General features: G+C 32.7%; 1 protein-coding gene across 2 annotated transcripts in view; it reads right to left on the bottom strand.

Moving 5' to 3' along the window:
- The window catches only part of AGMO (alkylglycerol monooxygenase), a 308998-nt gene that overhangs the window by 171744 nt on the left and 118779 nt on the right, over window positions 1–18475 (bottom strand). For both annotated transcript variants that reach the window (XM_033088864.1, XM_033088863.1), the window contains exon 5: window positions 15653–15748. In XM_033088864.1, coding sequence (XP_032944755.1) covers window positions 15653–15748 — 96 coding nt within the window. The remainder of the gene's footprint in view (window positions 1–15652; window positions 15749–18475) is intronic.

Below are 18475 nucleotides of genomic sequence, written 5' to 3'. Positions count from 1 at the left end.
TCTTGAAATTGACAAATTAAGTACATGTGATAAATTGAATAATTAAATGCCTACTATGAACTGATTGCAGTTAATTCTTGCTATAATATAGTTCTCAGGAGTTTCCTGACTACCCTATATTACCTGAAAAACATATCTCTATAGATCTTTCCCTTTGAAATTAAAAAATCTTTCAGGAATATAAGACCTGAAACAATAAAGTGCATAGAAGAAAACATAGGTACTAAACTTACGGACCTTGGGTTGAAAGAGAATTTTATGACTTTGACCTCAAAGGCAAGGGAAGTAAAAGCTAATATAAATGAATGGAACTATATCAAACTAAAAAACTTTTGCATAGCAAAAGAAACTATCAACAAAACCAAGAGGCAACCAACTGAATGGGAGAAGATATTAACAAACAATGTTTCCGTTAAGGGGCTAATATCCAAAAATACTAAAGAACTCGTACAATTCAACAACAAAAAACACAAGCAATCCAGTTAAAACATGGGCAGAGGACCTACACAACACTTCTCCCAAGAACAAAGGCCAACAGGTATATGAAAAAATGTTCACTGGCTATTAGGGAAATGAAAATAGAAACCACAATGAGATACCACTTCACACCTGTCAGAATGGCTATCATCCACAAGACAAAATAAGTGTTGGAGAGGCTGTGGAGAAAAAAGAACCCTCATACGCTGCTGGTGGGAATGTAAATTGGTACAGCCTCTATGAAAAACAGTATGGAGTTTCCTCAAAAAAATTAAGAATAGAATTACCATATGACCCAGCAATCCTTCTCCTGGGTATCTACCCCAAAAATCTGAAAACATTTATCCGTAAAGATATATGTAACCCAATATTCATTGCAGCATTATTTACAGTGGCCAAGACATGGAAACAATAGATGATTGGATAGATGATTGGATAAAGAAGATGTGGTATATATACACAATGGAATACTACTCGGCCATAAGAAAATATGAAATATAGCCATTTACAACAACATGGATGGATCTTTAGATTATTAAGCTAAGCAAAATAAGTGGGATAGAAAATGTCAAAAATCATATGACTTCACTCTTATGTGGAATATAAAATTAAAAACAACAAATGAATAAAACAAACAAGCGAAGAAACAAAAACTCCTAGACACAGATAACAGTTTAGTGCTTACCAGAGAGTAAGTGGGGAAGAGGGTAATAGAAGAGGATAAAGAGGGTCAATATATATGTGATGGAAGGAGAAGTGACTCTGGGTAGTGAGCACACAATGTGATATGTAGATGATATATTACAGAAATGTACACTTGAAACCTATGTAGTTTTACTAATTATTGTCACCCCAATACATTTAATAAAATAAAATAATAAATTGAAAAATCACTTGGAGTCGATCTCTATAAAGCAACAAAATAAATATTCTAAATCAATGTCCTGTCTGAAATTATTTCTCAAAAAATTAACATATTCTACACTTTTCTTAATTACTTTCTCTGATTCTTGTGATTGAAAAACATTGACTGGTTAGATTTTTGTCGTTCAGTTAAGAGTATAGATATGATTAACCAATAATTAATTTGGAGGACAAAACTTACTTTTAACAAAAATATTCAGTTTATTAGAGACAAAATCATTTTGTTTGTCTGAATTGCTTGGAAAATTGTCTTTTCTCATTTACTACGACTACTGAGGCTGGAGAAGAGACTTTCTAAATCTATTTTTTTTTAAAGCCTCTATTCTATTACTTTGTTAAATTTTAGAATAATATTGGGAACATTGCATTATATTTCTACCTTTCAGGATTTTTTTGTTTGTTTTTTGTTTTTGTTTTTTAATCTGCAAATGGGTAGTAAAAATACTGGAATATATTATTGAAAGACCATAGGAATATTTATAACCACTTATTCTTCAGAAAGAAAGCATGTACCTATAGTTAATTACAATGTCCTTTCCAAATAAGAGATGCTTACAAATAAATATTCATGTTGCCTGTCTGAGAGGAAAAAATCATAATAGGGAAAACATGTCCTAAGAAGCATATGGTTTACTGAATCCTCATTATAAAAATGAATGTGCTAACAATATGATAAATGCTAAGGAGTGACTGGGTTGGGGGTGAGGTGAAATAAAATCTCTATAGTAAGAAAATGCCTGCATGCAGATGAGCTCAAGTCCTAGCGATGACATTGACTCTAACTAGTCAAGACTTTTCTTTACAGCATCATGCATGATTGATGTTCCAGAGGGACCCATACCACGGTGGGCCTCTGTGTTTCACTGCAGTCGGTATTTAAGGGAAATATTAAGCCAGCTCCTAACACACTTATCATCTGATATAAAAATCATTGCTATCTTACGTTTAACTGAGAGAGATATGCTTGAAGTAGAGTTTTAAAATGGCAAAACTTTCCTGGTAAATTAGTAGCAGGATTGGGTGCAAACCCAAACTAAAATTAAATGGACCAATAGTTTTACCATGATTAGTCATCTTTTTCCTGGCCAAATTTTCTTTCCTCCTTTCTTCCTACCACCCTCCCTCCCCCACACTCTTTCTTCCTTCCTTCTTTCCTTCCTTCACTTTTCCTTCCTTCCTTCCTTCCTTCCTTCCTTCCTTCCTTCCTTCCTTCCTTCCTTCCTTCCTTCCGCCCCTCTATCTTTCTTTCCTTTTTTCTTTTATATCTATCTATCTATGCATGAGCATTTGCATATAAACATTTGGGAGAATCTTTTATTTGGAAAGATCTTTATAATTATCTACAGGCCCACTCATATCTTTTTGAAATGTAAGTGGATTATAAATATTTCTATGGCTTTTCGATAATATATTCCAGTATTTTTGTCTCATTTACAGATAGAAAACTTGAAGGACAAAGCTATTAAGGTATACCAATATATTTATCCTTATTAACATATTTATCACATTTATTAAATATTAAATACATACTCAAATGCCAATCAACAATTATTTTAAGTACCAACCTACTAATAACCAATAAGTGTTCTCTATTAGCATTGAAAATAATCTGTTTCAAATCATTAAAACCTGTATTTATAAATTCTTATCAATGTTTCTGATTAAAAGCTACTTGCATAATCAGCAGAGCAAGGAGTCTCTTGTCAGCCAGTTCATTCATTCTGCAAAAATTTCTTTGGACCTTACAAGATTTTGGAAATAAAAAGAAATAAAGTAATACAAAGGCACTTCCGTCAGGAAGATTAATCACAGTCCCATGGACTTTTCAAGGGAAAGATGAAACTATTTGAGATAAAAAGGTTTTACAAACAAGTTATCTTTTAAAATTATTTTGTGTTATTTAGGAAACATTGAGAAAATCATGCATTTTTTCCTTTTCAATTACTGTATTGCACAGTACAGATGTTTGAATTTATAATTAATTTGAATTTATAATTAGCACAAGAATTAGCTAACAGAAAGCAAATTGAGTTCATTTTCCAGGTCACAAACTGAAATTTTTCTTTAGTAAAGCTATGTTTTATTTAGCTCCCCATCGTACAGCTTTGGAAATAATCCCATTGATTTTTTGTTTCTGGAGAATGCTGTTGAGAATTTACCTTTGTTCATATACTTCTTCAACTGTCTATATGAAAAGCAAAATAACCTTATGTGGGTTTCATTTTGTCAATAGGTATTTATTGAGTGCATATTTTATGCAAAGTACAATGTTAAAATCTTTTGAAAGATGACAGAGTGAAACAATGGAAATTACAATTTAGTAGCAGGTAATTTATTTATTTCTTAACTTAAAGGTAGAACAAGTGATAATATCAGATTTTATTGTTTGAATATGTATAGAAATGTGTTTTTCACTCTCAAGAAAATCTATAGCAATTCCTCATTTAAACTTTTAGGAAATGGTAAAATCCATGAACATTATAAATTAACATATTAAAATAATTTTACTTCTTGTTCTGAATTAGTTGATCTTTAAACATTCACTGCTTTCCTTGTTAAAATCTTAATCAATGTGAACATTTATGGATAAATTTATATTGTAGAGCATCTGGTGATGAAATCTAAAAATAAAATCTTTACATCTCCCACTAGTTCTGCTGTGTTAATTAAAGGCAACGCACTCAAGTATTTAGACAGATGGCAGTGGCAGCCATATTAGTCTATGATTTCTCTACAGGGAAGCAAGAGAAAGCAGAGCTCTTAGGATATGTGCTTGTCTGCCTACTTTCACACTTTGAATCCTCAACAAATGCTGATTTGTTCACAGCCAAATGTTTTCCTATTTGATTAGGCAGTTTTCTACTTCAGTAAGCATGTAACATGGAGATAGCTGAATTTTCACACTAAGTTGAGAAAAAAAACACAAAACAAAAAACAATATTTATAGTTTGGAAATAAAACAATTTGGAGGAATCAGGACTGTTGGGATCATAAAGAGCTTCATAGGGAGTAAATTTCTGATGAATCTGTACCCCAGGGTTAAAGAGTCAAAAGCTTAGTTTTAAGAAGAATGAGACTGGCCTATATTTATACAATAAACAACAGTTTTAAAGGACTGTGTTTATAATAAATTATCTTGAAGGCTGATTCTTGTCACTTATGATTGCATTATGCTTCAAACAAGAGGAGAAGATCTGGACCAGTTAGAATTTTTTAATTTGTCTCAGCTTATATTTTGGATAAGACTTTTGACTTTTTCTTGGAAAAATGAAAGCAAGTAGCTGCTAAATGCATTCCTTCAAAGGGAAATGGGTTCCAAGTAACTGTTTTTTAATAATACCTATGAAATTGGCAGAAGGAAACATAGAAAACATTCATAAGCATGACCATATAAAACTTCATTCTGTGTAACACCATTTTATATTTACCAGTTCAGGCACTCAGTGATAAAATGAGCCACATTTTCATTAGTAGTAGGGACATTATGTAAAAAGAAGGTAACTGATAAACTGAGAGGTTAAGTAGTTCTTGTTCAAAAATCCAATCCAGGCAGCCTTACAATGCAGACTTCAAACATTCCACCCATTCTAAAACTCAGTACACTGTGACTGCCATTACGATTGTATTCCCAATTGCAGGTGTGGTTCCTATATTCATTAATCAACAAATGACAATGCATTACTGACCAGGTACCTGGGTACTGTCTATGCATTAGATACTTTCAGAAATAAAATGTACAAATCTGCATTTCAGAGCTTACAATCTCATATGTCAGATCTCCTGATCGTCACCCATTAAAAACATTTGCATATACTAATCTTTGAAAGTCAAATATCATAGAATGAATTCTCAATCAGTAGGTTAGAAGCTACAGTATCTGTTTTTCATAAGTTCATTTACCCTGTTTTCATTTGTATATTCTCCTTCTAAAGACAAGCTAAAATGTATTTCCTCCCCTTGTCCGCTGTGGATTTTGTTTTTTCTTTTATCAGCACAACATGTCTTAGTCAGTTTGGGATGTTATAACTAAATACAACAGACTGAGTGGCTTAAACAATGAACACATATTGTCACAGTGATGGAGACAAAGAAGTCCAACATGAAGGTGCCAGCAGATTCAGTGTTTGGTGAGGGCTGCCTACTTGCTCTATCCTCTCTCTCATGCCTCTTCTTATAAAGGCACAAATCCCATTATGAGGGCTCCACTCTCAAAACCTGATTACCTCCCAAAGGCCCCATCTTCCAAGATCATTACATTTGGTATGAGAACTTTAACACACGAATTTTGGAGGACCACAATCCAGTCCTCTCTGATCTAAGTTCTTTGTTATGAGTATGTCTTGTTTCTTTTGCTTCTCTACCACACACATATATATTATAAAGAATCTGGTTAACACAATCAATTCATTCATTAATTAGAAAGATATTTGCTGATGGTCATCCCAGTTCAGACAATGAGAAAACAAAGATGAATAAAACATGTCCTTGTCTTCAAGAAGTTTACTGTCAGCTCCCACATTCATGGTGTTCCAATTGGATCACGTCGATGTGCAATCTAACCTCTGGGGGAGCTTGTTCAAAATGCAGATTCTTACGCTCACTCATCAGAGATTTAGATTCTGTTGTTCTTAGAAGGGGACCGTCCTTCTATATCTTGAGTAAGTACCCAGATAATTCTGATGCGTGCATGTGACCCACACAGTTATACTTGCTTGTAGTCCAGCTCTGAATTTATGTATCAATTCCAATATGTATTATTTTGGCTTTTCAAAAATAACTCCCATTTGCTGAAAGCATATTATTTTCTAGACTATATGATAAACATATGCTATTTCATTAATCCTCATAACACACTTATGGAGTAGTGCACATGATTACCTTTACTTAACAGATTAGAAAGCAAAGTTAGAGTTTCAATAACTTTACTAAATATTTATACCATTCATTCAATAAACATTTATTGAGCTTCCATTACGGAGGTACCCTTTTAGGTTCTGGGAACACACTATGTACAAACCTCTAACAGAGGTTAGATTTCCCTATAATCTTAGCCATTATATCTTACTATTCCCTTGTTCCTGAAATGCCCGTCTCTCCAATTCTGGTAAGTAGATTCCATCTTATTCTTTGTGTGTGAAATCCTCAAATTCTAGTCTTTTCACAGCAAATATTTTACAATGATGGTCAATGAATTTTTAGACAGTATAGTGATAAGCTTCAGGAAGCTCAATAAAACTCTGTGAAGTTTTTTTGTTTGTTTGTTTTTCTTTTGAGAGAGTCACTAGAATCCGACAGATTCTTGAAGGAGGTTGTAAACCTCAAAATATTAGTAAGAAGAAGTGCCAGTTCAGGTCAGAAGACTGGAATAGCCTCTTTGGCACAGAGTAGGTGCTCAAGAAAAGTTTTATGAATATATATGAACCTCAAAGATATCTAGGTATCTAATGGATTTGGAAAAACACTACAAAATTTTACACATGAATAAGCAGGGTGTGATGAATTATTTTAAAAGACAACTATAGAATAGAACAAGAGATCATTTATAGAGAGAACATGTATAGGATTTGAACTAAAGATTAAGGAGTCAAAGTGTTACTAAGATTTGATCTGGACATTGACTTTAAGAAGCGATGGAAGAACCAAGGTTCATATACTCATAAAATTTTCTTGACCACCTACTGTGTTTGGTCCTCATCTTACTAAGATTTTGAGGTTCAGACCGTCCTTCAAGAATCTGCTGGAGTCTAGCTACTCTTCCAAAGGAAAAACAATATATATTTGGAAATATAACTTATTTCTTCCCCCAAATTCCTTCAAATTCCAAAAGGTGCATAATCATAATTGTCCAAAATCTACACTTTATTAGGAAAGACATGGCATACGAGGGCAGACAAGTTTGCGAATTTGTTGCAATGATGTTGCTAACCTTTTTTAATATCAGAGGGATGATTAATTATGAATTTGTACCAACTGGACAAACAGTTAACCAAGTTTACTATTTGGAAGTGCTGAAATGACTGTGTGAAAAAGTTAGATGACCTGAACTTTTTGTCAACAATCCATGGCTCTTGCATCTCGACAATGCACCAGTTCACATGGCACTGTCTGTGAGGGAATTTTTAGCCAATAAAAAATAACTGTATTGGAACACCCTTGATACTCACCTAATCTGGCCCCGATGATTTCTTTCTTTACTTGAAGATAAAGGAAATATTGAAAGGAAGATATTTTGATGACATTCAGGACAAGGGTAATAAGACAACAGTTCTGATGGCCATCCAGAAAAAGAGTTCCAAAATTGCTATGAAGGGTGGACTAGGCACTGGCATTGGTGCATAGCTTCCCAAGGGGAGTACTTTGAAGGTGACCATAGTGATATTCAGCAATGAGGTATGTAGCACTTTTTCTAGGATGAGTTCGCGAATTTAATTTTCCAACCTCGTAAGTATATTCCAGATACAAATATAAATATACACACATATAACATGATATATTTATTAATATTTAACACTATAATTATCAATACTAGTTATTATAATTATTTAAACACTGTCATTTGTATTTACTGAAGTTCATATATATGTACATATACACACAAATATATATTCACATAATAGATGAAGGACATTTTTTCCTATCAAGGAACTCAGAGAATAATGGGAGAAACAAAATTAAGTAGCAAATATAAAACAGTGGTGCAAGAAACTTCACCACCATTAATTGAATGCTTTCAATAATAAATAATTTAATTTATGTCCCCCAACAGAGCTCATGCTCTTAATTATTAACTGCCAATATGGATGTAGAAATAAATACAGAGGTAAAGAAACGTGCACTTAACTCTAACTAGAAGGTGAAAAAGATATTCCAGAGGAAGTGGCATTTGAGTCACATCATGAAGAATATTTAGAAAAAGAGCATCACGGAGAGAGTATGTACAACTACAGAGAGTGAATAAATATTTTGTGTGCTTAGGGAGCAAAAATCAGTGTAGTTTAACTGTGGCGTGCCAGCCGCCATAAATCGAACAGTTCCTGAATGGGTGAGTGGGAATGAAAAAAGACACTCACACAAAATGATGATGCGGCAGGTCTTCAGTGATCCTGAAGCGCAGAGTTTACTTTCCTTTACCAATATAAACCACCTGTGTACGTGCAGCTTAACAATCACGAGTGAGCATTTCCTCATTGAAAGTAAAATTTGCAACTTTTACATATGAACTACAGACTCACTGAAACTCTCCCAAAGTCATTATGTCAAGGACAAAGCCCACCAATTACCCTGATAATCATCAGTGATCTTTGTCCGGGAACTGGCCGTTCCCACCTCATTCCTCAGCAGCTTGCAAGCACCCTCCAGGTGTAAGCAGAGACAATGCCTTAAGAGCTAAAACAAGTTAACCATAAACTGAGCCAGTCTGCAAGGCTACAGAATAAACAAGAAATCATGGCTCCCCACATTTAACTGGATTGGCTAATGGGATAAGAATGTAAGCAAGGATTACATTCTAAGGGCCCTGAAATCCATCCAGGAACTTAAGGTGTTTGATTTTATCCTGTAGTCAATGGAGAGCCATTTAAAAATCCCAGTTGTTGATGTGTGTTCACATATTGGGAGTGCCCTGATATGACCTAGGTTCTAAAACGATCTTCACAGTTGTTGTATACAAATATATAGCAGAGAAAAGAGTTTGTAGGAATAGAAAACAAATAGAATTCTATTGTAACCATCTATGTTGACTAACAATCAATGATGAGGGCATAAATTAAGGTGAGGCAATAGAAATGAAAAGGATCAGTTTAGCCTCCTAAGAGGAAAACTAAAGTGTATAATGAATATTGTTAATAGAGTGAAAGAGTGTGCTATTGACAATTATGTCAGAAAAACAGGCATATATTGGGGCAGTCTGAGAAACAGAAACATCTCTAAGAGATGTAAAATCAATGATACCACATTCACCGGAGGAAAAAAGAAAGAATTATTTACCAGGCTTTGAATCATGGATTTACTATCAAGTAGCTGCTACAACATTAGGCAAGTTATTTAATCTCTGCATAGTTACAATTTAGCATAGGGACTGACATATGCTCTAAGCTATATAGGTATTTGCTCTTAATAGAAATAGGAAACACTTTATAGAGAAAAGGGAATTTGAGTTGGGCTGTGAAAAATGTATAAAACAGCAATGTGTAGAAAATACGAAAAGGAGAGAAACTATATGATTACATACCAGTTGTTTATAGGAAATGAAAAAAGTCTAGTTTGAATTAATTGCAAAGAATGGAAAGTAATGGGATGTGTATCAGGCGATCTATTTGGAAGGCAGTGCATAAGAAACGTGAAATGCAAACAATTTATACTACTCAGCAAGCAATAGTACACCACCAAAAGGTTTCCAGTGGGACTAGCCTCTGAGAATAGACTGAATTACAGAGGAACAAATAAATGTGTGTAAAAGTAACACAGTAATTTGGTACAGGCAAGATTACAACTGAGTTCTGTGTTAACTAACCCACAGTCTTAATATTTTCACTGTACCAAGTAGGTTCTTTATGAACCCTGTTGCCTTCTGCCATGTAGACTGAGGCATAAATGAATAAATATATTGTTTGAAGAGGAAATATGATGGTTGAGTAATGGCCAAAACATAAGCTCTAAAGCCAGCTGTGTTACCTTATATTAACTGTAGAATCTCAATATTCTTAGCTTTAAAAGGGATGGTGTTTGTCACAGAGTTGGTGAATATAAAAATTCCAGTTTTCTAAAATTGTCTATTAAATTTCAGGAATGGTTTCCTGTTGCATGTATTTCTACATGTACTCTTAAAATAAAGTCCCATTAACTAAAGTTACTTGAATTTATATTCATTCTTTACAACCCGTAAAAGTTTAATTGGCCTTTAGTGAATCAAATTATTTTATGGGAATTAATTTTTTTTTTTTTTTTGCTTGGCATGTACTGGATGCTTAACACATACTAGCTATTTTGTTATAAGATAATGATCAGAAATGACCCATCTGTAGCGGATAAGAGAAAGGAATAAGAGCCTGACTACTTGTTACAAAGCCCGGCTTTGACATTTACTAATCATATGACCCAGGGCAACTTACTTAGTTTATTTAAGTGGAGGAAATAGTATTACCTATTCCATCGAGTTGTTGTGAAGACTTGGTGAGGTAATATTTGTTAATGCTTAAAATATTTCCTGAAAAATGAGTGTTGAAGAAGTATATGATATATAAAAGGAAATAAATAAACAGAAATGTCATCTTGTTAAATTTTCCTTGAGACATGTCAGAGCAATGACTACTATCAGTAACTGAGAATTCCTGGCCTGGAATGATTGTAATGGTTTAATCTGCTACACTTCTTCTTCTTCTTCTTCTTTTTAAAATATGTTTCAAGCTCAGCTCGTTTTCCTTCATGCAGAATATTGTATCCCATTATTCCAGTCTTTAGTCGTTTTTTGTCCTTGTTATTACATACAATACTAAGAATGCAATAGACATTCAGTGAATGTCTGTAAGATATAATACTTGAAATATTTTAAAAGGTGTAGTGAAATTGGAAAATGTCATAATTTTGTACATTGATTAGTTACTGAATTTTAAAAAGAGCGATTATAATGAAAAAAAAACCTGAGCAATGTACTTTCTGATCAGAATCCCAAACTCTTATTTTTAAGGATACGTTTTTTCTAAAGTAAATTTGTGCATTAATTATTTCTTAAAGTCTGAAATCCAACTATATTTATTCACATTAATAATGTATACTAAAATATGGATTACATTAAAATTATGTCATAAAATATCCATAAATAATCATAAATGATGGCTAGGAATGATTAGTAACTGACATACAATAAAACAGGTCCTTAGATTGCAGAAATACATAATGATAACAATAATAGTACTGAAAACATCTTCTTTTAGCATTTTCTATATGCCAAGCATTCTAGTCAATAGATTGGAACATGAATTTTTATCTAGTCCTCACAACAATGCTATGAATTTTTATTATCCTTATTTTACTTATGAAGAAACAAAGGCAGAGATTTTGATTGCTGCCTGGTGCTGGCAAGATAATTTAGAGTTCAAATCCTACCAAATGAAATTGGCTTTGTAATAAGCCTTGCCCTATGGGTAAAGACCACCAATGATAAGGAATATGCCCCAGGACTAAAGACAGTAGTAAATGATCCATCTCCTAACAAAGTGTAAATCAAAGCCTCCAAAAACAAAGGATGTTTAATCAGTTATTTCACTGCCTCTTATAGTAAAAGTAAGGAATGATCACAGGACTAAAACAGAATCTAGAGTCTCTACAATAAACTTGCCATAAATATTGCTTAATAATAACAATAATATTTAAAAAATTTGCTAGACATATACCGAAGAAAAATGTGGTCCAAATCAAGCAGAAAATGTCAACTGAGTTAGACCCACACATAACTTAAATGTTGGAATTAGCAGCCAAGAATTTTAGAATAATTATTACCATTAAGACTTAGATAAAAAGATAATCACAATGAGTGAGAAACAGCCAATCTCAACAAAGAAATGAAAACTATTCATAAATACAGAAATGACAATTCTAGAACTTAAAGTCTAACATCTTATGCTAGAAATCCAATGAATAAGTTCACTAGCAGATTAGAGAGAGCTGGTGAAAGGGTAAATGAACTTGAAGACAAATTAATAGAAATTATACCATCTAAATATGAAAGTTAAATTAAAAAAAATACAGAGCATTATTGATCTGTAAGGCAATATTAAGTAGGTTAATAAACATGCATTTGGAGTTCCAAGAGAGGAGCTAAAGAATGATACAAAAATAATGATTAAGAAAATACTTTCCAGGTTTTATTTTTTTCCCAAATTTAATTTAAAATATACTCTCTGTGAACTTTATTCAATAAGGCAAGGAAAAGAAGTACATGATATAAATACAGGGAAGAAAGAAATAGAACTGTCTTAATCAAAGACTACAAAATTGTGCACGAGAAAAGTTTTAGAGAATTTTAATAACAAATTATTTTGCAAATTGTACAAGCCATCCTTCCTATAAACCTATAGTAATCAGTAAAGTGGAGGATTTATATAAGAGGAAACAAAAAAATCAATGTAGGAGAATAGAAGTCTAAAATTAGATCCAACCATATATGGGAAATTTCATTTCTACAAAAGCATCAAGGTAATCCAATGGATAAGAGAAAGTCTGCATTATAAACGGTGCTGGAGTGAGTGGGTATGTGCAAAGAAAAAATGAATCTTGACCTCTACCAAATACCATATACATAAGTTTAATCAAGTATGTCACAGTCACTAAGGTAAAGTTAAAACTCAGTTTCCAAAAGAATTCTTTTATATAATTTCTTTCAGAGTTTGTGATAGTCAAAGATGTCTTCGAGAAAACACAAAAAACAAAGCAAAACCAGCCATAAAAAAAAAAAAATGATAAGTAAAACTTCAATTTTTTTTAATCAAAAGTCACCAGGCAGAAAATGAGAAGGCATGTTACAAACTGGAGGGATATATTTAAAATACACAAATCTGATAAATGTTATATCCAGAATCTCTAAAGAATTCCAACAAATCAGTTAGGCAAACAACCCAGTAGAAACATACATGAGAGCTTCAACTGACAGTTCATTAGAGCAAATATCTTACTATCCAATAACTACATAGAATGCTTCTAAACAACATGAATTATTAGGGAACTACTACTACAAAAAGATAGCTCTTTACCCACATCAAAATGGGTAAAATTGATGTTAATATTCCATTCTAAGCCTTATCTCCAAGTCATCCCAAATATCCTTCCACAGAAAAAATAGTTGGCTATCCTGTGAACTTCTAGAAGCATTTTACGTATATATATGAGCATATAGTTTTTCCTTTTTAAATATAAATATTAGCATACATTATATCCTGTTATGTACCTTTACTTATTTGGAGATCTATCCAGGTTAGTACTTAATGAGATTGCTCGTTATGTTTGTAATTCTGTAACATTCCATTTAGGGGCTTTAGTTTAACACTATCAAAATTATTGAACCATATATTTCAAACCTTCAACACCAAAGAATTATTTCACTGTTGCATTCCGTTGCCCAAGCATCATCTGATATGTACACAAACAATGATAATAAATTTAAGATAAATCAAAGATAATAGTGTTACTATTACTACTAGACTGTGTAAATCAGCTAAAACCCATCTATCATCTAATATCTCAAAAATAATTGTAACATTCCAATTATTAAATTTAAAATATGCATTAAATAAAAGAATTTCCACTTTCCAACTGCCTTCAGTATACTCACAAGAAAAGAGTATAACTATGTGCTGCAGACACTTCAGATGAAGGAACAATATACAAAAATGTAACCATAAAAATTAAGCAACATAGCATAGTTTCAAGCAGAATCTTTTGTAACTTCCTAAAAAGAGGAAGGAAGTAGATGCTGTTGTTTTTTCATCAAAGTAACTCAAAAGTAAGCAAAAAAATTTCATTACAAACTATTCAGTTTATTTTATGACCTATTTTTCTCTTATATACAACTTTTCAAAAATATGCTGTTAGTTTCTTTGCTCTTTATTCCTCTTGTCTTAACTTGATAGAATGAAGGGTGTGAACTCTTCTTTACTTTTATAAAATCAGTACCTCCTTAAGGCCAGATTCCCCTGAGAGTGAGAACTGGTTTTATGGTGGTCAGCAGAAATGAAACAACTGTATGATGGATAACATAAGAAAAAAGTTCTAATACGTTGTTTTGAGTTGGAATGAAGCCCCCTGGAAGGTGTGAGCTTAAAAGAAATGTCTCACCATTGACTTTCCTCCATTCTCCCTTTATTTCCTGAGATGGAACTCCAGCACTGGCTCATGAACCTCCCAGTGACACAGGAAAAGGCAGAAGTTACTTAGGCACCATTGTTCTTTATCCAGACTAATACCTGACCCAACACATGGCATGACCTGAAGCAGAGCTGCTATAAAAATGTAATTCTCCTTTAACCCTTCCTTGTAAATCATCAGAAAGCTTCCCTCCACTGATTTAAACAAATTTGGTCTTTGACCTCTAGAGTCAGAATTGGCCTCAACAACTCTTTCAGATGGTTGTAGTATTGACTGTTTGATGTATGTCAACAACCATAAAATGCAATGCTATTTCATAACAGGTCTTCAAATAATTCCACATAGGCCCAAAGTCATGGTAACAGCTTCTTTTTTCCAAGTAAATCAGTAGCATGAAATACTGCAGATTAATGAAACAATGTACTTTGTTGCATCAAGCTTTGGTATCTAGTGCAGCTGTGATTTGCGGTATTGTTCAACCAGTTGCAACACCTGTCAGCGTGCTTCCTATAGAACTTCAAAAGGCTTCCAATAAATACCAAATGCTTGACAGAGTTCTCATGTGTATAAGTAAGAATTTTTCTGGGTCTGTGATTTTTGGTACTTAACAACCAGATCAGTACAATAGTTCATAAACCAATCGGTTGCTTAATGATCTTTCTGCAAACATTCAAGTCTGACAATTTGAGATACAACAGAAGACCCAAGAAATTATATTTGTTCTCTTTTCTGGGGAGGAAAAAAAACCTAACAATATATTGAACGCATTTTAAATAAAAATCCAAAATTGAAGCAAGATTTCCAATCAAAAAATATTTTTATAATTTCTTTAAGCATTAAACTTTTTTCAAGGAGTGTTCAAGGACTTCACTTATATGATGTATAAATATTTTGTCTATTTATATACATAATTAAATATTTATCATTATATAATAATAAAGTATAAATTACATTATAAAATAAATTATTATTATAAATAATATTTATATCAGATATAAATATTACATATATTTATAAACATAACATTTATAAATATAAATTTATATCTTTATATTGAAATTAATTTCAATATCTTTTGGCAAACAATGTTTAATAAACTGTAATACAGGAAGATATTGTATTGAATAAAGTATTAAAATGTTTTGGTACTTAATAGTTCAAAAAATGGTTTTATTTAATTGAGACCAACTGGCCTCATTGCTTCTTATAAACTTTGCAATATATATTCAGTAAAAAGGAATAAAAATGAACAGATGTTTCTCCTTAAAGAAGGCAGACAAAGATTTTCTTACACAATAAATCAGCTGCTAGTGGATTTCCAGGACATTGCTTCAGGCTAACTATTTAGGTATAAAACTTAAAAAAAAAGAAAAAAAGGAAAAAAAATATTTACCTCTGTGTGGATCCAAAATTGGTAGAGAAGATTGAACTGAAGATGAACAGCATATACTGAAGGTGGTATGAAGAGGGCCAGGGGAGAATAGAATATCTGAAAGACCAAAAGATTTTTAAAATTGCACATATGACTTCTCAACATAACATATGCTATTACTAATGATTCAATATATGAGTGTATACTTCAGCAGATACACCTTATTCGTGAGGAAATTTATCTTCTTCCTCATATTTTATTGTCACATTTGACTTCTCAACATTAATTTCCACATAGTAATAAGGTTGCAAACATATTGAAGCTAAGTCTACTGGACTTTTATTTATTTAATGTTGTCTAGTTAAAATATCATAGGTGGGGTGTTACTTCTTTAATCTTGTAAAGGTTGGATGTGTTTCCTATACTTAAAGAGGTTTTCTACACACAACACAAATACTTACTTTCTTTAAGTATAAGAAATGTAGGATCATGTGCCTTTATATCTCGATAGCTCCCAAACTCTATTATAACGTGGCATTCTTAGTAATAAAATAAAATTATAATAAATGAAAATGATTTCATATCAGGAAAGAATACGTTTTGCCTTTTAAATTTGTTTCTATGTGGTTTATTGAAGACAAGCTATCTCCTCCTTTTTTTTCAAAGTTAGTAAGAAAGGGGCTATGATATGGTGCCATGGCGGAAACAAATTTTAAAGGTCGATATTTCCTAACAGACGGAAATGCCTCTGCCTTAAAAAAAAACAACTTATGCTAAAACTGCAGAACTGGTTAGAATCAACTAATAAGCACAGTCTGCTGTGTTCTCCTAATGAGTTTGATCCCCAAGAGTGGTTTCATGTTTTAAGAAAACATCTTATTAAATGAAAAGCTAAACAACCAAATAGGAATAAAAAGAATCTGACTTTCACTTCATATTTCGTGTTTTGGTAGAGTTAACCTTTCCAAAATGCTATTTTAAAAACATTTCTTCTGAATATCACAATTTTGTTTCTAAATTATTTTAAAGGTTTTGTTCTCAATTAGGTCAAATATTATTTCAACAATGTTTAGTAATGATTATGCATTAGAAATGGGACATTTACATAAACTCTTTCAGTTTTTGTTTCTAACCTCAAATCATGAAGAATCTCAACTGTCATAACAAACAGGATTAGTTTCGTTATTTGTAAATGTATTATTAAGCAATGAATTAGATTAGTGAGCAACAAAAGAATAGTGGGCTTTTATTCAAGATATCCACTTTTAAGCCATGATACTCTCTCCACGATATTCGTAAAGTGCTTACAATTCTCTAGGCATCAAAGGAATTGTGAAGGGGACAGTCATTTGAAATCTAGTCATCTTTCTGATACCAAAAGATCTGTGATACTGTAATTGGATTTTTTGTAATATATTAAAATAACTGCCTCACAATACAGGTTAATAAAAATATTTAAAACACATATATGACCTATGATATAAGTACTTTGAGTTAAGGAGTATTTTGGAATCTGTGAGATGTGAATAAAAATGTAAAACAACTAATCTTGGATGCTTAATAGTTCTATGTAGAAAGACAGTGCGTACCAGATGAATATTCATCGTTCATTATAATTCCCCAAAGTGAGAAGAAAGAGTCCTTTGACAGAGTAACAGCTATTATGGAAGAGGAGATTGGTTCTATGGTCAAATCAATTGTGAAGTGGTAGTTAAACAAGTGAAGTTTCTTTACCACAGAATTTCTAAGAGACTTTACTGTGTTAATATGAACCACAAGCCTATTATCCCATAGAGTACTTTCTTCATGAATTTCCCATAGGATTAGATTTCCTAAAAACACATTTGATGAAACAGTACAAATCAGTAAATATAATGATGAACTGACAATTAGAAAAATGAACTCAGCAGGAATTCCAGATAATCACATTTCTAATAAGAAATACACAGGTCAGGGAGTAAGTCACAGGAATCACATGAAAGTTAACTTCTTGTGATTAATGTAGTACTACGAAAAGAATCTAGTGATAATCAAGCTTCTAATTTCTGAAGCTGAAAGCAGCTTAGTAAATGTCATGCGGGTCTAAGAATTATCACTTATCTTCTTCTCTACCTCCAAATCTTTGTATTCCAAAACTCTTGACAGTCTGTAAACCAGTTTAAATGCCACTTCCATCATAAAGCCTCAAATGGTACTAATTTGACAAAGGAATTTTTCCTTCCTCAAACTTAAAGTCTCTGTACCTGGGTCAGGGGACATTAGCAAATATATCCACTTCTGCTATGTATCCGAACCCATGTCATTCTCACTCCAAGTTTCTTTAGCCTTAAATTCCACTGTCTACCCTGGATTAGTTTATTATCTTTTGATAGAAGTAATATATAATAGGGTCATAAAGGAGAAAAACAACCCATACATCTGTGGGTGTGAGGAGAGAATGAGGATAAGCCTAAAGGTGAATTTAGGCTAATGAATAAAAGATCAGAAGGTTTCATTCTGTTCATCAAGGAAATGGGGCAGGCAGGAGTTGTGTAAGGGAGCATGACAAAGCAAGAAACAGCATGGCATTTAGGGGGAGCTATAAGTAGTTCAGCATTGCTGAAGATATTGGAAGAAGTGGTAAGAGCCTGATTTGGACCATGGGATAGATCTCAGGGAGTCCATGAAACCCCTTCATATCACTACAGCAAAGTGTGAGCTTGTGTGTAATGGGGGAATTCACAATCATTTGAAGAAACAATCTATAGCTTTCATCAGGGAGTGTGTGGTGAGTGTGAGTCTGGAACTCACCACAGGCAAAGAAAAATGAAACAAAAGATAATTTAGGCATCAGTCAAAACAGGG

The sequence above is a fragment of the Rhinolophus ferrumequinum genome, chromosome 20, assembly GCF_004115265.2.
Source record: "Rhinolophus ferrumequinum isolate MPI-CBG mRhiFer1 chromosome 20, mRhiFer1_v1.p, whole genome shotgun sequence".
Lineage (NCBI taxonomy): Eukaryota > Metazoa > Chordata > Mammalia > Chiroptera > Rhinolophidae > Rhinolophus > Rhinolophus ferrumequinum.
Note: the sequence above shows the minus strand (reverse complement) of the source record. Positions and strands in the feature narration are given on the sequence as shown.